This window comes from Lampris incognitus, chromosome 8 (genome assembly GCF_029633865.1).
Source record: "Lampris incognitus isolate fLamInc1 chromosome 8, fLamInc1.hap2, whole genome shotgun sequence".
NCBI lineage: Eukaryota > Metazoa > Chordata > Actinopteri > Lampriformes > Lampridae > Lampris > Lampris incognitus.
The window spans coordinates 45,879,509-45,905,009 of NC_079218.1; the positions used below are offsets into that span (position 1 = coordinate 45,879,509).

The window sequence follows — 25,501 nt, forward strand, 5'->3', positions numbered from 1 at the left end:
CATGACAGGTGGGTATAAAATCGATAGACTTCCAGAGTATTCCTTAAACCCCCACTTACCCAACACCCAGGGCAGAATCATCCACTCCACAGTGGTTGGCGCCGGGCCCTGCCTGTCAGGCTCGGTGGTGACAATGTGCTGCGAGGCGAGGAGCAGCAGGAAGAGGAAGGTCAGGTAAGACGCCGTGTGGCAGATGAACTTGATGAAGGGCTTGCGGATGAAGTGGCCATAGCGGCTCTTGGGGGTGATGAGGTAGCAGAGGGCGAAGACGGGGAAGAGGAGCCCGATGAAGACACAGGTAAGGAACTTTCCTGCCCAGTGGCGCCGCCTCCAGCCGGGGAACTCATCATACCACCTGGATGCCAAGAGCTGCTGGCAGTTGGGCTGGGCAACAAACTGGAAGAGTTTACAGAAAGGGAAGTGAAGCAGAGAATCAAACATCTGTGGTTTGATTAAAACTACAGAATCAGGAACACTTTATTTGTCGTTTCATTTCATGTGTGCAAACGACATCGTTTCCCTCAGCCCACAGCAGTGCAACACAAAGACAAAAACACATCCAAAATCTACAAGAACTACAAGAGCATATATATCCAAACTAACACATATATCTACACTAAATCACTGTCCAGGGGAACGAACGCCAGCCAGGATGACTGTCGGAACTGCCGGTCTGCACGAGCTAAGAGTTAGCTTAGCTTGCCCCACGTCCACGTCCTGTCAGACCGTCCACGGTGTTTCCTCTTCGGGCCCAGCTTCAGTCAGGGCCGTGGTGCTTGGGCCCACAGGATGCAGCAGACCAAGCTCCATCAGTCGAGCCAACGCTAGCTCTCCCAGCCAGACACCTTCAACACACCTCCCGGCAATCCACACGGCGACACCAAAAACACAGTCAAGGCCAGGCAAGGTCGCCGCCCGACCGCCCTCGGTGTTATCAGAACTGCCGGTCTGCATGGGCTAGCAGTTAGCTTAGCCTGCCCCACTTCCACGTCCTGTCAGACCGGCCTCTGTGTTACCTCTTCGAGCACAGCGCCGGGAAGGGCCGTGGTCCCTGGTCCGACAGGACACAGCAGGCCAAGCTCTCCCAGCCGTCAAACGAAGACAAACTTAGACGCAGACGTGGACAAAGACACTGCGTGGACGGTACCAGGTGAGGCCGCCACAAAGTGAATTCGTGCCGCCATCTTCCCACATCAGTACTGGGTGAGGCCGCTGCATACGTGAATTTGCGCCCTCATGCACATATCCAAGGTACGATTCCTGCATTACAGCCTGTCGGGTGAAAGCGTTCCCTCCCCGAGCTTACACGGCTCTGCTGACATGACTGTCGACCGCTTTGCAGACCTTTGCTCCAAACAAGCAGATCTGAATCAGGTTAGCCTTTTTATAACTGGATTGCTTATGTATGTTCACAAAGATGGTAGTGATTGCAGTGCCTCGGAATATAAAGCAACATGTGGAGGGCATTAAATGTTCTGTGCTGTTCTTCGTGCCCAATTTGACGTTCAGTACATTTGTTACAGTACGGGGCAAACGGTTTACGTCACTGCAGGTAAAAACAAGAAAACCATTCCTCAAGGTTAATGTCCTGTTCATGTTGATGAATGAGCGCAGGCTCGAATCGGTGGCTTTGTAGGGCGGCAATATTTGCGTATCAGGACTGCGCAACCCGCAACGGTGTGGGACCGCCTGCCCAAGCTACCCCACCAACATCTGGCGGTAACCACAGGGACCTCTGGGATTCATTTCTATTGTTGCCGAGTTTGGCTTACAAGATCAACACCATCTGTCTCAGTGATAAAGAACAGCTTGGAATGTCTGATCAGCGCAAGTATGAACACGCACGCACACACACACATACACATGCGCGCACACACAGGCACACACAATGCTCCTATACTGGAGCCAGAGAGTCGCAAGGCTTGACTGGCACTGCTGGGTACCAACTTACCATCTCTGCAACCCTGTTACCATGGGAACACGGACCACCAGAGATCCCTATCTGAATGAGAGGCTGGGGTAGTAGTGGCTGATACTTTCACACCTCAACTGCTACCATGATAATCCCACAAAATGGAGGCGAGCAAGAGAAAGTTGAAGTCATGCGGACGTTGCAGCTGCTGTTAGGAGTTTCGGACCTGTGTTGGGAGTTGTCTTGTGGAGGAACGACTTGGTTTCGCACTGCGTTGACTCTTGTCACCAAGATCTACACTGACCTACCAGAGGTGCGCACATCTGCTTTGAAGAGAACAATGAGGGAGCCATCCAGCCATCCATTATCCGAACCGCTTATCCTGCCCTCCGGGTCGCGGGGGTGCTGGAGCCTATCCCAGCAGTCACTGGGCGGCAGGCGGGGGAGACACCCTGGACAGGCCGCCAGGCCGTCACACAGGGCTGACATGTGCACACAACACAGACACACATACCTAGGGTCAATTTAGCAGCCCGGTATCATGAGATCTCATGTCATGGTTATGAAATTTAATCTACGAAATCGTGCTGGGGGACACGATGTCACTGAAACGTTCTTGTCTGGCCTCCCGGGAGAATGCCGGTCGGCGATTAGGGTTAGGGTTAGTTTTTGTGTTTTCAAATATATGTAAGTGACCGGCATTCTCCCGGGAGGCCAGACCAGCCAGAGCCAGCATCTTGATAACGTGACTCCCGGAAGAAGAACTTGGCCCATAGGAATGCATTGGATACAACTTCGTGGTGCCGCACAAGAAAATTTCCGTGACATCGTGTCCCCCGGCTCGATTTCATAGATTAAACTCCGTGACTATGACACGAAATCTCGTGATACCCGGTTGCAATTAAGTATGGCCAACTAACCTGACCTGGCACAGTGGTTAGCGCGGTCACCTCACAGCAGGAAGGTCTTGGGTTAGGGGTTTATTTTTTTCTGAAAACTGGTGTTTGCAAGATGAGGTAATGTATCTCCAATTGTGGCAATGTACCCCATCTGTGGGCTGTAAATCGTTTGGTTAGATTTCGCAGGGAATGTGATCCAGAGGCAGGCAGATGGAACCGTTCTATAGCGATATCCGATCTTCCCGCTGATGGTCTCATTTAGGTCTGTCACACACAGGCATCAGCATTACAATGAGAGTGAGGAATAATAGCCAGTATCTCTGCATAGCAGCTTTAAGGGGGTCAAGAATAGAGAAAAGTGGGCTCGGAGAGGAGCGGTGAGGTGGCTGTTGAACGGGAGAAAGAGGCGGAGGTGGTACGGCTCGGCTCGGGCCGGTCTTTTTCCGTGCAACGTCTAACTCTGTGGAACGTCGAGCTCACCACGGGCAAACTGGATCTCATTATAAGAGCTCATTACGATGCGCCTGAAGACAAGAGTGTCGGTTAAATCTTGTTAAGAGGCGCTTTTGGTCGCAAAACTAATGAAACGCGAACCTAATGAGCCCTTCCTCTTGCTTCTCGGGCTGGTCTTTAGGAAACTCAATTAATCAGATGTATTATTTGGATAACCTTTTCACTGAAGTTCAGTGTGGTTCTTCGGTGTCATTAAAACCAAGCTGTAACCAAGTTGCTGTCGGACACACACACACACACGCACACACACTTTGTGTGTCTGAAAGACTTTGTCACAGAATGTCCACTTGTTCTCACTAGAACGACCAAGGCGGTCATTTTGACGGTTTGGGATTTTCAAAGTTGAATAACTTTGTGAGAGAGAACAAAGATACAGACCTGCCGCTCCCTGAATGCCCCTAAAATCGCATATATTTGCATTAAAATTAGTTTTAGATCAACTGCACGAAAAAGTTATGGTAGGATCTGCCTAAAACGACCATGAGCGGTCAAAATGACCGCTCGCAATTTGCGCGCCTTGTCACTATGTATGACGCGTGTTGGTGGCGTCCTTTCCTTCGCGACGTTCATTGCTCTGTCCTAGAAACACACTAGCGTCCTCCAGTGGAGAGTAATAGTCTAAACTTGAGTTTTTATTGTGTCCAACATGTCTGGTTACAGACGCCGTTACAGACGCTCCACGGCCACTACCGAGGCGATGCAGTATTTACAGGCGTTGGACAGCGGCCATTTTAAATTGTTTGAAAAATAATATTATAGTTGTTAAAATGTTAATTTTGGTGTCAGTCGTTTCCTAACGGGCATACTAACACATGTAGTGCATTAATATCTCAACTGGGTATTCATCTTGACAGGATATAGAGTCTAAAAACCGGCGGTCATTTTGACCGCCCATGGTCGTTTTAGGCAGGAGTGAAATCCCCGTCGTTCTAGCGTTAAATAAATGACAAGAAAGGACAAAGGCCTTTAGTGTGAGCTTAGGGGGTGTTGTGACAGTTGCAAACAATCTTGTAGGCGCAAATTTCTGTTTGGCATCGACTGAATATTAACAAGGAGCGTGCAAGGAGCACGTCCACTCTGACTGCCTCCTCACAGCTGGTGCACGCGGCGCGGTGATATCCAGGCTACGCCGGCACGGGTACGGAGAGGGTCTGCAGAGGATAACACGCTTTCCCTGCAGTTTTTACTCTCCATCAGAAGGGGGCAACATCCACCTACAGCCTGCGATACAGGACACTTTCCAGACATCATACTGGAAATTCCAACACGTCAAACGCACACCAAATGTGAAACCGCATCCACTGACATCAATGCAGATACGTAACTACTAATGAGTGACTCATGCCAGGACCCACAGGGGTCTAAGATGGGCATCATCACCACTTCAGCATGCGCGTGTCACTCGTCAAGGTGATGCGGCGCTTCCTGCCGCATCGAAACACAGCCTGAGCCGTCGCGTCGGCTCCGGAGATCAGAAGCCCGCAAGAAACCCCTGTTCAGAGAATTGTAAATGTTCAGCAGCACAGCCGGGGAACGCGTACAGCCGCACAGCAAGACACACAACGACGCACACGCATGCTCATTAACGCCCGTTGACACGGGGTCATGCGCAGACACCCACCCACACGCATGGCAGGGTGACGGAGTACGCCGGGCGGGGGGTCAAAACCACACGACTTAACTTCATTGTGACTCAACAGCACTCATCACCAGTTAGCGCTCTGCATAGAATAACACATGCTAATTACAGAGGGGAGCCGCTTCCTGTGTCCACAATAGCACCGAAATAGACCGAGCTGCGGAGAGAGCACCCGGGGAAATATAAAGGAAAAATAACCTCAGCAGAAATGTGTTCAAAGGGGACCACTTAACCCTCCGCCGCCCCGAGGCCTAAGGGTTTTGTGTCAGAAGGCCAAGCAAATGACCGTAAACCCCTCGCTATAGCACGTCTGCGAAAACAATTACACGGCAGAGATGTCACACCGCCGCGCCGCTTCGTTCCCTCCTGCACTCCAAAGTGCAACATGGTTCTCCCTCCCTCGCTCGCTCGATTCTTCACGCTGCAAAATGTTTACAAAATGCAAATTCTGACTCGGGGGTGGGGGGGACAGGAGCTCTAAACGCCGACAACACGTCCGGCGAATGCCGTACGGTGGGAAGTTTGTATAATTTCTTCCCATTTTCCGGGCCAGCTGAACAACGTGTGTCTCAGAACCCCGGGGAAAACCTCCCAGACAGGTTGTGACGGTTACAGACGCATCCCGTACATCGGTTAAAGTTTCTCTCTAAACACAACGCAACACAACGCAACAACGCAACGCAACGCAACGCAACGCAACAGAGCTCCTCAGCAACACTGTTGCCAAGCTGGGCTGCTACATTCAGGAGCTGCATTATGACATAAGGCGAACCGGCAAACCGCAGCGCTGTACACCAGTACTGCCACCCCCTGCCTCCCCTGCTCCTCACCACTGTCTCTCCTCCCCCTCAGAACTGCCTCCCCTTCTCCTCACCATTGCCTCCCCTTCTCCTCACCGCCGCCTCCAATTCTCCTCACCACCGCCTCCCCTCTTCCTCAGCACTGCCTCCCCTCTCCCTCAGCACTGCCTCCCCTCCTCTGCACCACTGCCTCCCCCTCCTCCTTACCACTGCCTCCCCTCTCCCTCAGCACCACCTCCCCTCCTCCTCACTGCCGCCTCCCCTCACCACTACCTCCCCGTCCCCTCAACATGGCCTCCCCTTCTCTTCAGCACTGCCTCCCCTTCTCTTCAGCACCGCCTCCCTTTCTCTTCACCACCGCTTCCTTTTCTCCTCACCGCCGCCTCCACTTCTCCTCACCACTGCCTCCCCTCTTCCTCAGCACCGCCTCCCCTCCTCTTCACCACTGCCTCCCCTCCTCCTTACCACTGCCTCCCCTCTCCCTCGGCACCACCTCCCCTCCTCCTCACCACCGCCTCCCCTCACCATTACCTCCCCGTCCCCTCAACATGGCCTCCCCTTCTCTTCAGCACCCCCTCCTCTTCTCTTCACGACCGCCTCCCTTTCTCTTCACCACCGCTTCCTTTTCTCCTCACCACCGCCTCCCCTTCTCCTCAACACGGCCTTCCCTTCTCTTCACCACCGCCTCTCTTTCTCTTCACAACCACCTCCGTTTCTCCTCACGACAGCCTCCCCTCCTCCTCACCACCGTATCCCCTGCTCCTCACCACCACCTCCCTTTTTCCTCACCACTGCCTCCCCTTCTACCCAGCACCACTTCCCCTTCTCCTCAACACGGCCTCCCCTTCTCTTCACCACCGCTTCCCTTTCTCCTCACCACCGCCTCCCCATCTCCTCAACATGGCCTCGCCATCTCCTCAACACGGCCTCCCCTTCTCTTCACAACTGCTTCCCTTTCTCCTCACCACCACCTCCTTTTCTCCTCACAACTGCCTCCCCTTCTACTCAACACGGCCTCCCCTTCTCTTCACGACCACCTCCCTTTCTCCTCACCACATCCTCCCCTTCTCCTCACCACAGCCTCCCCTTCTCCTCACCACTGCCCCCCCCTTCTCCTCACCGTCACCGCCCCTTCTCCTCACCGTCACCTCTCTTTCTGCTAAGCACTGCCTCTCTTTGGTGCGAGCAGCAGAGAGCTGCTGCAGAAGGGAGGCTTCACACTGAAGCGGTCTGCTACTGAGGATACGTAGCCAGGATGTGTACTGTTTGGGGAAAGGGCAGCCGGGTGGATTTCGGCTCCATCACAACTACTCTCAACCACTTGCACAACACTGCTGAACAAACAACCGGTTCAGTCCTCGCTTATGTAACGCCTCTGCTTTTACTTACAATCATCAGGAATTCTCGTTTTATGGTTTTTATGATTTCACTACTCATTTTGTATGTTCATGTATTTCTATCTTCACATGTGCAATATTCACATATCTTTTTATTTTGTTGTGTGTGATTTATTACGGTGTCTTTGGTGCACCGCTGGACTGTTTTGCTGGTTATGTGTTGCTTTGAGTTGATTGCAGCTGTATGTAGCACCATTGTCAAAGGTAAATGTTCCCTAAGGCAGTGTTTCTCAACCGGGGGTCCGCGGACCCCTAGTGGCCCGTGGTGTAATTGCAAGGGGTCCGTGAAAATAAAACATCTTGAAAAAAAAGATCCTATGACATTTATAGAAATAGGATTATTTTACTCAAATGTGACTGAGACCTTTATCTACCTAAACTATAAAGTGTACCAGGACTTTGTTCTCTAATTACATCTGTTTCACAAGTGTAATTTATTGTATTTTAATAAGAGATCTCGCTCCCGTTTGCATTGTTAAAAGTTACTGCATAAAAATTCTGTTGTTACATATATCTGAAAGTTACTGAATACATATTCTGTTTTGTTACATATATCTGAAAGTTACTGCATAGGAATTCTGTTTTGTTAACTATATCTAAGTTACAACTGAAAGCTCTTATTTTTGCCCCAAAGAGTGAATAAATGCTATAATGCAATTTAAAATGCAGTTTCTACTGTTTCTATCAAATTGCAACCCCCCTCCCCCAAGATCAGGTGGAGGGGGTCCTCAGGGTAGATCAAAAATACGCAGGGGGTCCAGCACCCCAAAAAGGTTGAGAACCACTGCCCTAAGGGACAATAAGGAGTATCTCATCTCATCTTCCCTCACTATCCTCCATTATAACGGGGGCACAATGCAGGAACACGGGGCAATTACTTGGATAATTAAGAAAAGAATTCTGGTGGAGAGGTGGATGGAGGGTATGTTAGTTTACGTCGAGTGAAAATTAACCTCCTACCTCCTACGTCAGGCGAGGGGAACGGGAGTACAAGGCACGCCTGGAGGATGTCTGGGGGCGCCGATGTCACGAACCGAGACTCGCCCCCACAAAATATGTCAGTCAGGCGGCGCTCCCAGCCGAAGTTTACCAGAGGAGAGGGCATCCCTGCCGGCTGTTGGGGAATACTGTCTGCGTCTCCTTCATCTCTCTTACCGTAGAGGCTGTCTGTTTCCCCCTCTCTATTCGGGGGAATACTTTATCGGCACAACGCCTGCCTAGCACTTTGATACTCGCCTGAGGAAAAGTGCTCGATAAACATCCCGATCTGCGACAACATACACAAGTTCTCTCAGTCACAACCAAAATACTGCTGACGCACTTCCGTTAGGACCACAAGTCACATTTTGGGGGTCTAGCGTGGAGCTGTAAGGTACCTCTTTCTGGTAATACTTGATGGCTAGTTTGAGCCTGGCCAGGTCATTGTTGCTCTCCTCTTCCAGCAAATTGATGTCGTCTCTGAAATTAAGGATCAGCTCCAGCTCCCTGGAGCTCCTGGTCTGGTCCAGGAGATCCTTGGCGAACTGCTTGCACTGCTGGGACAGCTCCTCGTACTCGGACTTGAACTCGTTCTCCACCTGAGGAGGGACACACGACGAGTCTGGGTAAGGCCGAGCACCGACACTCGAGAACCGAGGGTTTAGAGAGTCAAGGGTTTCTAAAAAGCAAAACACGTGGAGTAACACAAACGGAGATGAAGTAGAGTTCTGTGCCGGACGTTGTGTTGAAATGTGTGAGTGTGAAGGAGGGAGGCTTCGAGGGAATACGCGTGGCGCTTTACTACGACATGCGAGTGCTCCACTTGAAGCTCTGGCAATTTCCTTTCATTTGTATTCTATCTTCAATAGATAGTTGCAGGTACAGTGTGTGTGTGTGTGTGTGTGTGTGTGTGTGTCATTTGTGACTAAGCAGTTGAAGAGGAACAGAAATTCCATCCATCCATCCATCCATCCATCCATCCATTATCCAAACCGCTTATCCTTACTCAGGGTCACGGGGATGCTGGAGCCTATCCCAGCAGTCATTGGGCGGCAGGTGGGGAGACTCCCTGGACAGGCTGCCAGACCATCACAGCCCCCCCCCACACACACACACATGGCATATATACATGGCATAATAAGGAACAAACAGCAACATTCTTCTAAATTTGTAAATGATTGTCTTTTTGTTCCCTCATTAATATTCATGAGCCGACCTTTGAGTGACAAGTGCGATCAAGGGTTGGCAGTGAGGGTGGGCGGGGTTTTGAATTTCACGATTTGATCTGATTGGCGGTATGTAAACGACTGTATCTGATGACATCATAAGTTCAGGAAGAAAAAAAAAACGTCGGTGGGGGGGCGTCCGGGTCGCACAGCGGTCTCGTCCGTTGCATACCAACACGGGGATCGCCGGTTCGAATCCCCGTGTTACCTCCGGCTTGGTCGGGACTCCATACAGACACAATTGGCCGTGTGTGCGGGTGGGAAGCCGGACGTGTCCTGGTCGCTGCTCTAGCGCCTACTCTGGTAGGTTGGGGCCCTTGTCTGGGGGGGGGGGGGGCAGGGGGAACTGGGAGGAATAGCGTGATCCTCCCACGAGCTGTCCCCCCTGGCGACACTCCTCACTGTCAGGTGAAAAGTAGCGGCTGGCGACTCCTCATGTATGGGAGGAGGCATGTGGTAGTCTGCAGCCCTCCCCAGATCGGCAGAGGGGGGTGGAGCAGCGACCGGGACGGCTCGGAAGAGTGGTGTAATTGGACGGGCACAATTGGGGAGGGAAAAAAAAAGGGAGGAGGAGGGAGGAGGAGGGGGGAGGAGGAGGAGGAGGAGGAGGGGGGGGGGAATCCAAAAGAAAAAAAAAAAGACCGGCAGACAGAATCTGAGCGCTTTTAAACAGAGAAAAACACAAACCCTGAACTCCATCTTTTATCCCTTCACCTTTTTTCCCTCTCCTGTAGAAAGAGACGGTACAAAATCCACGGCAATTAAAGTGAAACGTGACAACTGAACACTTGAACAGCTTCGACCGGGTCCGACTTTCGGGCCCTCACCCGGGCCTCGTTACCACGTCCTCACCTTGCTGAGCTCCTGGAGTTCCCAGCTGAGCCTGAAAGCGGTGAGGAAGGGGTCCTCGCTGGAGAGGGCAATTAGCGAGGGGCTGGACAGAGCCTTGTAGATGTTGAGGCGCGAGCGTGAGTGCCGCAGGCTGTCCACGTCCGAGCTGGACACACACTCCACACAGTTGCAGCGCACCTGCGACATCAGACGAGACAAGCGGCTTGACGAGGCAGATGCAACATATGACGACATCATGTAACTGTCAGTACTGCATAATACTACACTGCACCCAGCACTGCCGTTAGAGAAGCCCGGCAGGATGGTTACCGGCGGCACAGAGAACGGTTTACCCACCTCGTGTGGCTGCGGCACAGAAACACCTTTCTGGACCAGGAGCTTGATGATTTCGTAGTTGTTGGTGTGCGCGGCCAAGATAATGGGAGTGATGTCCGGGGTGAAGTCGGAGAACTGCTTGTCGAGTAGGATGGGGGGAACCTTTGCGGGGAAACACGCAGATAAAAAGGAGGTGAACCCGGTGTACCAGCCTAACCTCTGCAAGCACAGCGTTCCTGGCTATCTATGTATATCGGCTGAGTCGCCGGGGCGTCCTCTACGGTTTCTGCGATAAGGGCCGAGGTATTTTCCTAGGGCTGCCACCAAGACGGACATGCTCTGGGTGCGACGGAAGTATAGAGCCTGACCTCAAAGCGTATCGAAGCAGTGTTGAAGCATGAACGTTCATAGGATAAACAGGTTCAAAGCCATCGACCATTAAGGCCATCGACACTCTTCGTGAAAACTGCCCCAACAGTGGGGGGGGGGGGGGGTATTCATGCAGAATGTAGTCCGCATCAATCAACCTGATGAAAAAAAAACACCAAGAGGCTCTCGTGTAAGGTTATTTTTCTCCAAAAATAACCCATTTCTATTTCATACATTTCAGAGGGAATGATTATCCTTACAAAGAAGCTCATTCTGCATATCCGTCTTATCACCCACCCCAGCCAAAGCCCTTTCAGTACTCCCCTGCCTGACAGGCAGAACAGAGGGAGGGCCGTCGGCTGCACGGGGGGATACGTTGGCCCCGTTCTCCTCTTTTAATTGAACCTCTTTTATCTGATTCAGCAGATTGAGAGAATAGGAGGGATGAGAAGAACTGCGAGAGAGAGGTAGGAGGATGAAGATGTGGTAGGTAAAAAGGGACTATTTTCATCTCAGTAGGGACGGGTGGAGGTGTGGGAGCCATGTAAGGAGCTTTTGGTCTTGTAAAAGGAAAGTAAAATTTATGACATGAAACTTTGTTTTGATCGGCCATACTCATGAGTATAGCTTTCTCAAATGGCCATACATACTGTAACGACCACGGATGACTAGACTCGCTAGCCGGTTGGCTAACGGGTCGGACCCTTTACTCGACTGGTTAGCACAGTCGTCCATGGTGCGGGTGACCCGGCTTCACGTCCCGGCTGCGGCGGATTCCCGGCCGCCCCCTGAATTCGCTACAGTGCTTTTACTCAGTATGTATGAGCTTAAGTATGACCACAAGGCATAGGCTGTCCTTCTGCAGTGCCTCCATTTAAAATCACCGATGATAAGCTTATCCCAATCGGAGCCGCGGGGATGCTGGAGCCTATCCCAGCAGTCATTGGGCGGCAGGCGGGGAGACACCCTGGACAAGCCGCCCATCCAGCACAGGGCAATCTGCTAATCCTGACCACTCAAAAATTCCCATATATAAAACTGCCATTGCAGGTCAATTCTGAGATATAAGCACGCTCATCAGATCTCTATCTTTCACAAGCAGGGTTTCACCTTCAAGCAGATTGGCTCATTTTGATCAACCTCGTCATCACCCACATTGGATCCCCCCAAAAAATCCACATAATTTGGATCCCCTCATCAAGGCTAATTATTGCTCTCGGATTTAATCACAGAACAAGAGAAACTCCCAAGTGGAGCTGAGTCACGTCTTAAAGTGTTCTTGCTTTGCAGAGGAGGGTGATCTAAGGTTTGATGTACTCCTTTCTCCATGTAGGAGGGAGGACATCATGTAATCTACATCAAACAAGTGCACGCAGGCAAAGAGCAGGGGAGTGTTCGCCGAGGGATGAAGAGTTATGATAATGGTGGAGAACTGAAAGGAAATTATGGCCTACTCATCCGTGTCATTCCTAGCCCTTGTGTTGGGTCATAACTGACAACCAGGCATCCAACTACCGGCGTATTGATTAAAAATGCAATATTAGCACCTGCCCAGTGAGGGATGCTAGCGTTGTTCTCTCATTTTTTCCCCAATGCTTCTCTTCAAACAACCCCATCTCCACAACCACCACCGCCCCCCTACACCTCCAAGATGTACGCGCGTGAGGGGATGACTTGCAACGCAATCAACACCGCCATCCCCATCCCCGCTTCAAGTCACTTGCTGAAACGACGCTGTGGAAAAAAAAACTTAAAGTGAACTGGCAAGTGTTCCCGTGGACGTGTTTATCTTCACCCAGCCCGGTGCCAGGGCTTCCCTTACATTACCGTCTCCGGCTCCCTGTGTGGAGATGGCAGGACGACTGCAGGATACACCGACATGGAAAACACCAGCATGATAGCACAGTTTTTAAAACTAAGTCTGAACATAAAAAAAGAGACCTGAAGTCCCCCTTTACAGTTGGGGGGGGGGGTGGGGGACGCACCCATACACACATTTGGACCGTTTTAAAACATCCCATTTGGTTCCGCCACGTGGAGCACAAATAAGCCCAAGTCATTAGGAGACTATTATAGAAACATGGGACAGACAGCTTGCAAAACAGAAAGACTAATGCAGCCAATTCAGCGCCCAGAATGAATTTTCCCGTCAATAAATCTTGGAGAAGGCACTGGCAACAGATGAGATTTGTCTTTTCCCAGACAGCCTTTTAATAAAACCAACGGGCCTCAGGTTTTGGCAGTGCCGCTATTCTCCCAACCTCTCGTGTGTCGGGGAGAAGGAGTCAGTTTCTGGGCCATTAAGGTAAAGAGGAAATGTGGCAGCTGATAGATGCCCCGGCCCGAGGGAGTTTAAACGAGAAATTTCCTCCCCCTGTATCTCGCTCCTGTCCAGGTCTCAGCAGCAAGTAAACCCATGTAATCCCTTACTCGCGTGCCTCTTTGTCTGCATTGCCTTCCAGCTCTCTGCAGTGTGCCTTCTTTCTGTTACTCAGCCTTTCATTTAATATTTTGTTCCTTTCTTTTTATTCTGTTCTTCTTTTTCTTCACCTTTTCTTTTTTTTAACTGGACCGGCCGGAGGGCCAGCCCTACTACACATGCGAATGTCCCTGACTGACTGACTGTTCAGACCAGAGGTCGGCAACCTATGACACGCGTTCCCACGGTGGCACGCGAGGCCATTAACCCGGGTACGTGGAGCAATTGAAAAAAATTATTTTTAATATAATTTTTTTATGTAAAACATTTCAATATAAAATATAGTTTAATGGTGACCTAAACGAACAAGTTGATTTAAAATTATACCGAAATAATTAGTCTCAAAATACACCATTGCTTTTGACTGCAAGTGACCCTCACAAGTGACCCTCCCCCCTCCCCAGTAGTGAAAACATAGCATGGCTAGCTAGCTTTCCTTTTTTTTGCTTCATGTCAAGAACAACTGACGGTGGCAGGAGCAATATTGTCTAATATTTGCCTCTTTCAGCTGTCTTGGACAAACAAATTTGGATTTAGTTCAGGAAAGGCCCGAGCTGTGTGCACTCTCTGCTGCGAAAATGTTGTGTGTCCAACTTCAAGTGTAAGACGTCCATTTTGAAACAAGGCAGGAGAAAAACGTCAAAGATAAGGCTAATCAAGCTGAATCAATCCAGAGGGCAGCGGCCCAGTACAGGAAGGGCAAAGCAGCGTGTTTACAACCCTGTGTGCCGCCAAAAACCAAGCTACAGAGGGCAGCTATAAAGTTATGCAGTTGGCGGCGTCATAGTAAGGGGGGGGGAAGAACCTACCGAGGGGGGGGGGGGCCTCGGGAAGCCTGGAATTAAAAGTTTGTTGTGGTTTGCAAATTTTTATTTCTAACTAATGTCTTCTAACTAATTTTTTCAATCACTGCAAGATAGTTAAGTTAGGCTAAAATAGATTAATGTACTGTGATTGTAAACAATACAGTATGACAGAACGCAAAACAAAGGTGATGCGTGAGAGACAAAGGAGGAAGGGGGCCCACAGAGACTGCATAAGGCCCAGAATTTTTTTGCTACACCCCTGCGTGCAGCGCATTGCTTAAGACGGGGAAGCCATTCTCCGATGGAGAGTAAATAAAGGAGGCTTTCCTCAGCAGTTCGCAGGTTACCAAACAAAGACACGGTCATCAACAGGATCAAGGAAATGCTCATTTCTGCGAGACCTGTACACAGACGCATTACAGACATGGCTGAAAACGTAAGAGACACCGGCAAACTCCTGCACTGAAAGATGCGCCGGTGTTCAGCGAGGCTCCTGACGAGAGTGTGGATGCAAATGCACCAAATTAGTAAAATTTAATTAATTTTCTTTTGTGCCCTGGTTATTTTCATACATTTGCACAAATGATGTGTGTGTGTGTGTGTGTAGAGCGTGGATCCTTAGGCACGCGGGATCGAGGCAGGGAGACAAGCAGCAGCAGTAAATAAATAGACAAATGCTAATTATGAAAATGAACTGGCACTCTGTTCTGCATTTTTTCGGCACAGGACATCCATAAGGTTGCCGACCCCTGGTTTGGAGTGATCAGGTTTTACACAAGTGGGCCGCTGGATCAGGTGACACATTTAAAGCACCCACAACAACAATCACTCTCGACAACACACTAACTGGTGAACCCATGGCATGATTGCGAGGCTTTTGCAGCCGCTAAAACTGCACAGATAAGACAAAAAGAAACCGGGGTATTCTCAAAGAACCCGCAAAGGCTGCAATGCACCCCTAACCGCACTGTCGAGCAAGTAGCGTCTCGGTGCTCCAGTGCTATTTGCACGTATTAGGTAATATGCATACATTTGGCGCAAAATTGCTCCCTTTCTATGCAAATGAGCTCCATTGCAAAAGTCCAATCGACGCTAATCGACGTCTTGTGATAGGCTACTTCAGTACACTTTGACAACAAATGCTACAGGGAAAACTACAGAAACTTGCAGATGAACATTTAATATCCGGTGACTCACATTATGGACACTACCACCGACTATCCCCGCAGCAAATTGGTCACAACTTTGCCACTATTTCGAACACTGCCCGTACACAGTCGAGCCCCATACCAGGTTTTGACCTAGTCTTGTTCACTTCTATCTCTTTGTATCAAGTAATTGACTTCTATCAGAGCCAGCGACACAATGTACACCATCCCTACACAACACAATCATGCTCCACAAGTGGAGAAGCAATCTCCCCTTCACCCCAACCGCGTGTTTACCAAAGCATCTCCAAGATATTCCATTAGAAGACGAGAGAGAGAGAGGCTGTGTGTGTGTGTGTGTGTGTGTGTGTGTGTGTGTGTGTGTGTGTGTGTGTGTGTGTGTGTGTATGTGTGCCCATGTGTATGTAGCAATTATAACCAAAGAGGCAAAAAAAACAACCCCCAAAAAAACAACAACCTGTGACTAGAGCACAATCAGTGAAGGAGGGAGCCCAGTAAATTCAGGATTAATTAGTCCGTATTTATTTTTGATTACAGTCATTTAAGCCCTGAGCAGGCTGCTCTCCCGGGATCAGAGTAGATGTTCATTTACGTATAGCAACAACGTCCTAAACCAATCAGCGTGCTCACACACCGGTACTTCCTGATTATACTGGCAAGCATAACAAGGTGCAGAGTCATGGTTTCACATCAGTGGATAGAGTAATTACGGCTCAGGGTTTCTAATTCTTCTAAAAACGTTAGGCCTTAAGGAGCCAGAGCCCTGTATGTATCCTGAAATACATGTAGAAGTTTTACTTCTCCTTAATGTCATGCCTTCAATGATCTTGTTACACAAACAGATGGAGAGCCAAGAGGTTTGAGAGTGACTTTGACGAACCTTCTGGCACTTTTTCCCACAGAGGCTTGGGACTGTTATTCGGATTTTGATCTTGCCACTGGGTCTCATGGGCGATATTGGTCAGCAGATGGGTAGGACTTTGTACTGGGCCATAAGTGTGACACTGTTTGTCAATTTATATTGCTTTCCCGATGTTACAGTTTCATTTAGCAGAAAGAGCATTTATCCAAAAGCATTTATCCGAAGAGACATAGTTAATACAACACAAGCAAGGATCTGGTCAGGAGACAACAACGCAACCAGGCTCAAGTCTGATAGGACATAGGTGTGAACAGACAGTGCACAAAGGCAATGCATAAGGTGCATAGAAGTGTTTTTATTATTATTATTATTATTAATAATACCATCAGGTGTGGAGGTGTTCATGAAAGAGCTTGGTCTTTAGCTTCTTCTTAAAGATGGACAGGGACTCAGCGGATCAAATGGCGTTTGTTTTAACTCGTTCCACTACCGGGGAACCACAGAAGAGAAGAGTCTGGCTAGTGGCGGAAATGCCAGGCACCTTTCATTGGCAGTGCGTCATGAGCGGGACTGAGTGTAGACCTGAATGAAGGAGTTCAGGTGGGCGGGAGCCGTTTTAATTGCTGTTTTGTAAGCGAGCATCAAGGTTTTCAATTTGATGCAGGCAGCTACTGGGAGCCATTGGAGGGATAGGAACAGCGGCGTGACATGTGCTGTTTTGAGCCGGTTGAAGACCAGACACCGCCGCGTTCTGGATCATTTGCTGAGGTTTGAAATTTCATGCAAGGAGACCTGCCAGTAAGGAGCTGCAGTAGTCAATGCATGATATTACAAGAGCCTGTACCAGGAATTGTGCTACATGCTCAGACAGGTAGGGTATAATTTTCCTGATGTTATACAGGGCAAATCGGCATAATCGAGCAATCGAGGCCATGTGAACCTTAAAGGTTAATTGGTCATCAATCATGACACCCAGGTTTTGGGCAGACTTTGTGGGCATGAGTTGGGCTGATCCGAGCTGGATATTGATCTGTTGTTGTCAGGATGGACTGGCTGGGATGACAAGGAGCTCAGTCTTAGATAGATTTAGCTGAAGGTGACGTTCTTTCATCCATGCAGAGGTATATCAGCAAGGCATGATGATGTCCATGCCAAGACTGTGAGGTCATCCGGCGGGAATGATAGGAAGAGCTGGGTATTGTCAGCATAGCAATGGTATGAGAAACCATGGAAGTGGATGATTGCACCAAGTGAGGTGGTGTATATTGAGAAGAGAAGGGGCCCAAGCACTGAACCTTGAGGCACTAATGTGGATAAGCTATGCAGTTCTGGCACTTCTCCCCACCAAGATACTCTAAAAGATCTCCCTGAAAGGTAGGACATAAACCAGGGGAGGGCAGATCCTGAGATACCAAGCTCAGTGAGTGTGGAGAGGAGGATTTGGTGGTTAACTGTGTCAAAGGGAGCTGACAGATCTAGCAGCAATAAAGCTGAGGGCTGACCAGCAGCTCTAGCCAAACACAATGATTCTATTACTGACAGGAGTGCAGTCTCAGTAGAGTGACTCCACTTAAAAGCCAAACTGATTCGGGTTGTACAGATTGTTCTCAGATAGGAATTCAGAGACTTGGTTAAAGACTGTGCACTCAAGTAGTTTTGATAGAAAGGGTACAAATAGGGGTGTCCGGGTGGCATAGTGGTCTATTCCATTGCCTACAACACGGGGATTGCCGGTTCGAATCCCTATGTTACCTCCGTCTTGATCGGGCATCCCTACAGACACAATTGGCCGTGTCTGAAGGTGGGAAGGCTGATGTGGGTATGTGTCTTGATCACTGCAACCTCCTCTGGTTGGTCGGGGTGCCTGTTTAGGGGGGAGGGGGAACTGGGGGTAATAGCGTGATCCTCCCACATGCTACGTCCCCCTGGTGAAACTCCTCACTGTCAGGTGAGAAGAGGTGTCTGGCAACTCCACATGTATTGGAGGGGACATGTGGTAGTCTGCAGCCCTCCCCGGTTCGGCAGAGGTGATGGAGCAGTAACCGGAACGGCTTGGAAGAGTGGGGTAATTGGCCAGGTGCACTTGGAGAGAAAAAAGGGGGGGGGGGATTAAAAAAACAAAAACAAAAAAAAAGAAAGGGTATGAATGAAACCGATCCGTAGTTTTCAACTTGGGCTGGGTTGACTGTAGGTTTTTTGAGCAGCGGGGTGACCCGAGCTTGCTTAAAAACAGTGGGGAACACACCCTTTGTAAGCAAGGAGTTGGGGATTTGTGCGCTTGCGGGGTTAGGTGCAGGGGGAAATGGTCTGTAAGAGGTTGGATGGTATCGGGTCCAGTGGACAGGTAGTGTGACAAGAGTCCGGCAGAAGCTTGGAGACTCCCTTCTCAGTCAGAGAGGAGATCGAGGTGAGTGAGGCAGGGTTAGCTGGCAGCGGCAGACAGAGTTGGTGGCAGAAACCTTATCAGTGAAGTACGGGGTGAACATGTCAGGAGTGAGCAGAGTGGATGTCAGAGGAGGGGGTCTTTTCTGTTCAATGCTGCCTTGATTACCCCCTTATCGTCAATGGAAACTCAAAGTCAAATTGATCCCGGGGCAAAATGAACATGGGTTTCAAGGGAACATGGAGGATGCTGCTGTAGGTCTTTCTTTTCTTGTTTTGGCTTTGTTGAGGGATGCTGATCTTACTGGCTCATGCTCTTAAATGAGGTGCCACTAGATGTGAGTAATTATGGACTAGATGCACACCAGCTGGGTGAATTAGACAGTACAGACCCTGTGTATTTATTGCAGAAGGGTTCCAGGCAACTTATACGAAGCATCAGCTAGTGTTGGTGCCAGCTATATTTGGTAATTATTTTGAAAGCTACACAAAGGGTACAGGGAACTGAAAGAGGCCCACAAACTACAAAAGGATTAAGAGTAATTCACAAGCTGACAGAGCATTCTTCCTTTTCAAAGGAAATGTCACAGTTAGCTGAGAATTTCCTTTTCCCCCCTCTCCACCTTTCTCTTAGAATTTGGCCCAGGATAGATAGGTAGAATAAATGTGGGCATAAGTCAAGTTTGGCCACAGGTTCCCAGGGTTGGTTCAATATATTATTGCTTGGACCTAATTTCCTAAATGAAATATTTGTTAGGACTTTCTTTATATGTTATCATACAATGCTGACATACAGAGGCTTTTATTATTTGAATCTTGGAAGGATTTAATAAAATGTGTATATATAGCCAAGTTGATGGATGAGTCACCGTGTCTTTTTCACAAAGTTGGTGTCGGGTCCCCTCAAAGTAAAGCTCAATTCAGCACCATATATAGTATTATTTACATGGACTGCAGTTTTCTATGATATTTTTTTCCTTAAATAATATCAACCTGTGGTTCTCACTCTGGTCCTCAGGTATCACCAGTAAGTCTGGTTTTCTATTCTAACAGGTAGTTCATTACATTCACCTGCTGTTTCAGGCGTATAACCTCCCAGATTAGAGGCTGCAATAACTGGAACTACACGTGAATGTAATGAACTACCTGTAGAATAGTTAGCCTGGTTCGAGACCCCTGAAATACTATTTTCACTCTTCCAGCGCACTTTTCAAAAATGTTCATGCAATTCAGAGGTCTGGTGTTGCCCTTGCCAGTGGCTTGTGCCAGATGGGTGAAACAACCGAGACCAATCAGCATCTTTGTGGGCGGGACTAAAGTTGGAGAGGCAGCAGTCTCTCGGTCCCCCTTCTCGGTCTTTTTACGTTTTATGTTTCCCTTCTTCCTTTATGTCGAGGTCTTTTGCTTGTGTTTTCTGGTGCGCGTGTCATGTCCTTAAAATAATTACAATTTCTTCGACCGTGACAATGACGGATAACGGATGATGTTTGACACAAATCCCTCTGGAACAGTCACCCAGTCTACTTAGGGCAATTATATCTCAGAGCTGTTGATGCAACGGTTTTACTTTGGCATTTGGGATGAATAGGATTCTTGATTTGGTGGTTACTCCATTAACCAACAAATTGTCTTTGCATAAGCGACATGTTTTATCAACACTTACTGACATTTTTGGGAAACTTGCTTACGCGAATGCAGCTCATGTCAACTAAAAATGACATCAGAGTAGCAGCATATGACAGTCACTATAGACTGGTGAGGGAAAATCAAATCCCCCCCTAAACAGACACACAGAAAGGAAGGCATTTTCAGACTACACAATAGAGTTTTAACAACATGGCCATTCAGTCTGAATATCAGGCAAACACTGAGTGGAGATAAGCTGAAATTGTGTATTGCATGAAGTTTTTACTATCTCAGCCCCAGCCAGCAATAAACCCTGCCTCATAAATAAAACAATTCATTCTTCCCAACACATCTTACCATAACTCTCTCTTCTTCATTATTTCCAACTACTCCCTCCCGTACCTGCATGCCTCCGCTGGGCTTCTTGTGGTTGAGCAACAGCTCCACGGCTCCCACCACTTCCTTGCGGATGGCGTGCAGTAGGGCGTCCCCTACGTATACATTGAAGCTCAGCAGGAGCTCAATGATCTCCAGGTTCTCGTTCTCGATGGCGATCAGCAGAGCCGTCCGGCCCAGGGGGTCAATGCAGTTAATGTTGATCTTGAAGTAGATCTCCGCCTCCTGAGTAAAGAGCATTTTAGTGTAAGGGGATTTGAACACTATCTCCCTATGAGCTGGCAGATGTTTGAAAGAGAAAGGGCAATTGTAACATTTTTGTGTGTTCCTGTCATTAGGAGTCAAACCAAGCGACGATTGATTAAATATTGAACAAGCTTGCATCAGTCGAACGCTGCACACCAAGCTGCAGTGAAGAACTCTTTGTTTTGGCACGAACAGGCTCAGGATGTTTGGAGAAGTGTCTGAAAACACCTTCCATTATGAAAGACAATCTCAACACACTCCATTAGCACAGTGAGAGATCTGGTTTGCATTGTATTTTTTGCACGTCTCTTCAACTCTCTCACACTTCCACCGTAGTCTTTCTGCAGCAACTCCCTCCTCACAGGATTAGAGACTTCTACTCCGGGTTAGAAATGGATTGGTATCTATCTATATAAATCCGTGACTGGTATTGTGGCTAAGGCTCTTTAGACTCCTCACATAACATCCTGAGCCTGTTAGTGCCTAAAGAGACCTCTTTTACGGTCGTCATTTGGGTGAAGGCTTACATTGCATCTTGGTGCACAGCAGTCGTCTTATGTTGGCTTGCTCAATACTGAGTCACATTAAAGGTTTCTGTTACTCATTGCTTGGTTTGACCCCCTAACAATAGGAAAATAAGTCTTAGGTTAAAAAAATATTGGAGTTTTCCTTGAGGAGGGGAAGTACAGTAGGCTCTTTCTAACGCAGTACACTACGCAAATGTACAAATCACCGATAATTAAATGTATTATAAGGATGAAGAAAAACTTGCTTGTGTCAGTTGTTAATACTCCGTATCAATGAGAAATAAATTCATCATCTACAGTTTAATCCAAAAACGAGTTTGGTGTTTTCATTAATAGGAGTCAGATGTGCAGTTTCCGAGTCTATTTTTATATCAACAATCTGTCACAGTGTGCCATCAGCGGAAGGCTGCTCTTTTGAACGAGTCGGGAAGAAAATTCCAACTCTTAAATATAGGTGGGAAGCATTGTAACTTTATTGTAAACTCAAAAAAGCCAACAACAGATAAACACAGTAGATAAATGTGAAAAAGATAACCTTTGCTATCTATCTCTCTGTCTGTCTATCCATCCATCCATCCATCCACCCATATAACCATACCTCCAGGGCCTGTTTAACGCTAGCATAGTCTCCTTTCTCCACAGCGCCGAGGTAAGCCTTCTCTAGGGGTGACAGCTCTGACTCGGCTCGCACAATCCTCAGCGGGATGCGGTCCCGGTAGGAGGAGCTGTCTGTTCGCCTGTAGTACAACTGGGACATCTTTCGTAACTTTAGTTTACCAAAAAGCTGCTGTTGCTGCTACAGCCGTTACCAGGCCACAGCTTTTCATACTAAGCGGAGGAAGAGAGAGAGAGGGTGAGGGTTAGGGTTGAATTATTACAAAGAGAGTGTAATGGTAAAACCTGTTGTGATTGTTCAGTCGACATAGTGGCATTACGGAAAAATTCTCATTTAACATTTAAAATTCCCTTCGATAACCAGAGTAGTTTTTGGTACCTTACTTCCTGCTTTGTTTAGATATAAATCTAAAACCAAAGGAATGACAAGAAAAACCCACACTGAAATTGATCACAGAAATTAACATATAAATCTCAGAATGTAAAAAAAAACATGGATTTAATAGATAAGGATGCCTCCAAGTCTTGACTCTATTGCGGCTGACGTCAATAAATCATTGATCTTTTAAAGCAGCAGTAGAAAACTTTTCTGCTTGAACTTATCATTATAATTTAAATGTTGATTGCACAGTGTAATGGCTATAGAATAATGACAACAACGACATTTAGGTTGGTTCCCTATAAGCCTCGCTTTCAGGCTTAAAGGAAACCAAATTCTGTCTGGCACTGGGTATGATCTCATGGGAAAATGGAGGCTTGATTTATGGCACAAAGGAAGTGTGTCAACCATTGTGCAGCCAAAATAGGAAGAAGTTAGTGCCCCCCTGGTAGCTATCAGTAGCTATCCCCAGTAGTGGAAGTGGCAGATGATAGAACAACCGAAGTGAGTGGAGACTCTACCCGGCAAGAGAAAAAGATCCCAGTTGACACAGGAGGCTATCGGTTAATGATTAGGTTAAGCGTTAGGTTGAGGTTAGGGTTAGGATGAGGTTAATCAAGGGTCCCAGCATTGTATCGAACTCTGGCTAGGGGGAAACAGATCTCGACGGGGAAACAGAGTTCGACACAACACCCGGGACTTGAGAGAGTTCCAAGCCGACATCCAGTTGGCATTCTTTCTACTGAATCAGTAAGTAACACAACCTGCCTACTCGGTTCAAATTGGGATTCTTACGGTTGCTTCTTGCTTTGGACAGTAGCCAGGCTGCTAATAAACGGAAAGCGATCCAGTTGTGTTTGCGACAGTGGTGCAAACACTAAAAATGCTTGGAAACACTGGGGGGGGGGGGGGGGTTGTCTACAGCTGCTTTAAGGAACTCATAAAGATGACATGTGTAACAAGGGGTTGTTAGGAATGAGTGAATAAAGGGCAGGAAGGCAGGATGACAGAAGAAAAGAGGACTCAGATGGAGGAGATTAAAATGAAGAAGAGGGGTGACATCAGAAAAAGGGAGGGGGAAGTGGAGAATATCTGCTTAGAGATAAGAGAAAATACTTCACGGGGGGCATTACAGTGATCCTCCCGCTGTCCTTCTCCAACTTTCTCCATTATTGCTCTTTCTCTGTCCCTCGCTCTCTGAAACCACAGTTTCTCCAGGCTCTTGGCCTATCTCAAGATGGGCAATTAGCGTTAGCTCTGTATGTAATTCAGTCCAACAAATCACATGAGTAGAGGGCCATATTAGACTCACTGCAGTCCACAGACACTCAAAACAGAACAACAACATTACTTTCTGTAAAGACGTAGCCCTTAACCTCCCTGAACAGCAACATCCCGTGTGTTTACCTCGAAACTCCAGTTCCTAATGTGATTAAAAGATCAAATATATGCAGAATACCTGCACAATCTTTAAATATGAGCCTTGTTTTGCTTTTCTGGTTGGTGGAAGCAATAATCTGTCTCCTCGGGTCCTGGTGAGCACACAGCCTGTAGATGTGACCCATGAAGAATTTGGTTCAGTGTAAACTTCAGCTCATGACAACAAAGTGGCGGATAAACACCAAGCTTTTAAACCCTGGCTGCAGTTCCTACGAGCAACATTTACTTCAAATTGCATCACCTGCCGTCTCGTCTTTGGCTCAAAGGTGTCACCTTCGAAATGCAAAAATGTTCCCTTGCCCCTCACAGCTCTAAATAGAGACCCACGCATAAAGGAAAGCGATAACTCTCCAACCATTACTTCTGTTCTTCTGTGTAGGCCTTCAGTAAACTTTAACTTCTCATTTGAGCCGCTGGATTCAGAGTTTACACTTGCAGGTTTTGAATTTTGTCAGAAATATCAATATAGATGTTGGAGAATAGTCCAGCTACCAACACCGAGGCCCCAATTCACCATCATGCTTCACCATTATTTCAAAAATACAATACTTTATGTTATGCTGCTTATCAAAAATGCCTTTTTATGGGGCGGTCTTGGCTTTTGCAAGCGAGATATTGGCTCATACGAAACTCACAGCTCCTACTGAGCAATGCACATGATAAGGTAACCAAAAAAACTATCTCATCTAGATATTTTTATTTTTGACAGTACAGCGAATAACACATGTAGCACAGTAAACACAGTTGTGGATAGGTCCATGCTGATGTGTGTATGTGCCATGTTACTGAAAACACCTATTTCGACAGTAGACTACTTTCCAATCATGGAATAATCTGGAAGGCAAGCGGACATTTGTGAAGACATCTGATGAGATAGATAGATAAACAGATAGATAGATAGATAGATAGATAGATAGATAGATAGATAGATAGATAGACAGATGTTTCCATCACATGAACAGTGGTGCTGAACGAATCTTTTCCAGAAAGTTTCATAAAATTCCTCAGCCTCTCTGCACATTACGCATCACCTTTGGAAAACCACAAATGTGAAGTCATTCCATGGAAGTTCACGTAAACCTCCATCTATATGTGGAGTAAGCAGCCCAGCATAAAGGCGATGATTCCATTGTTTTTTTTTTTATCCCCTTCCTCCTAAAAGAAGCAAGGCCTTTGAATCTACATTTCCCAAGTGGGAATCCTTCTTCCACAACAAGTTCCCCCCCCCCTTCCTATAGCTGTATCTTTTATCTCTACTGTGTAAACACGTGGATTTCCCCCCCAACTTTATTCCAACATATCCATATATTCCTACATACAGATGGAAATAACAAACCTTGGATACGGGAACTTCCCCGAGGCTCGGTATTCCTCCTGGGGAAAACATTCCACGGGCACGAGAAAGTGGAAAATTCAACGCACGGACGACGCACAGCTTGACGCGCAGCGTTACGCCGCAATTTCCCCCGAAGACCCGCAGCAACCCGGGGATCAGCGGGGGGTTCCCGCAGCGTCCGCGCCTCGGCGGGGCATTCCGCTCGATCCCGCGGCTTGTGTGTCTCGTTATCGTCAAACCCGCGTTTTGCCCATCGCGTGAAGGAGAACCGACGCCGCTCCTACTCTGTATCCCCGTCCAGTCGGTGTCGGTGGTCACGACACCTCGTCAGTGCTGAC

General features: G+C 48.0%; 1 protein-coding gene across 1 annotated transcript in view; it reads right to left on the reverse strand.

Annotated features, from left to right (window-relative positions):
- The window catches only part of LOC130116420 (short transient receptor potential channel 4-like), a 36,696-nt gene extending 11,459 nt beyond the window's left edge, over nucleotides 1–25,237 (reverse strand). Inside the window, exons 1-7 of the mRNA XM_056284332.1 lie at nucleotides 25,164–25,237; nucleotides 21,992–22,221; nucleotides 20,627–20,845; nucleotides 10,553–10,693; nucleotides 10,217–10,393; nucleotides 8,537–8,737; nucleotides 60–396 (exon numbers count right to left, since the gene is read on the reverse strand). Coding sequence (XP_056140307.1) covers nucleotides 60–396; nucleotides 8,537–8,737; nucleotides 10,217–10,393; nucleotides 10,553–10,693; nucleotides 20,627–20,845; nucleotides 21,992–22,150 — 1,234 coding nt within the window. The 5' untranslated portion in view covers nucleotides 22,151–22,221; nucleotides 25,164–25,237. The remainder of the gene's footprint in view (nucleotides 1–59; nucleotides 397–8,536; nucleotides 8,738–10,216; nucleotides 10,394–10,552; nucleotides 10,694–20,626; nucleotides 20,846–21,991; nucleotides 22,222–25,163) is intronic.
- Nucleotides 25,238–25,501: the final 264 nt, after the last annotated feature.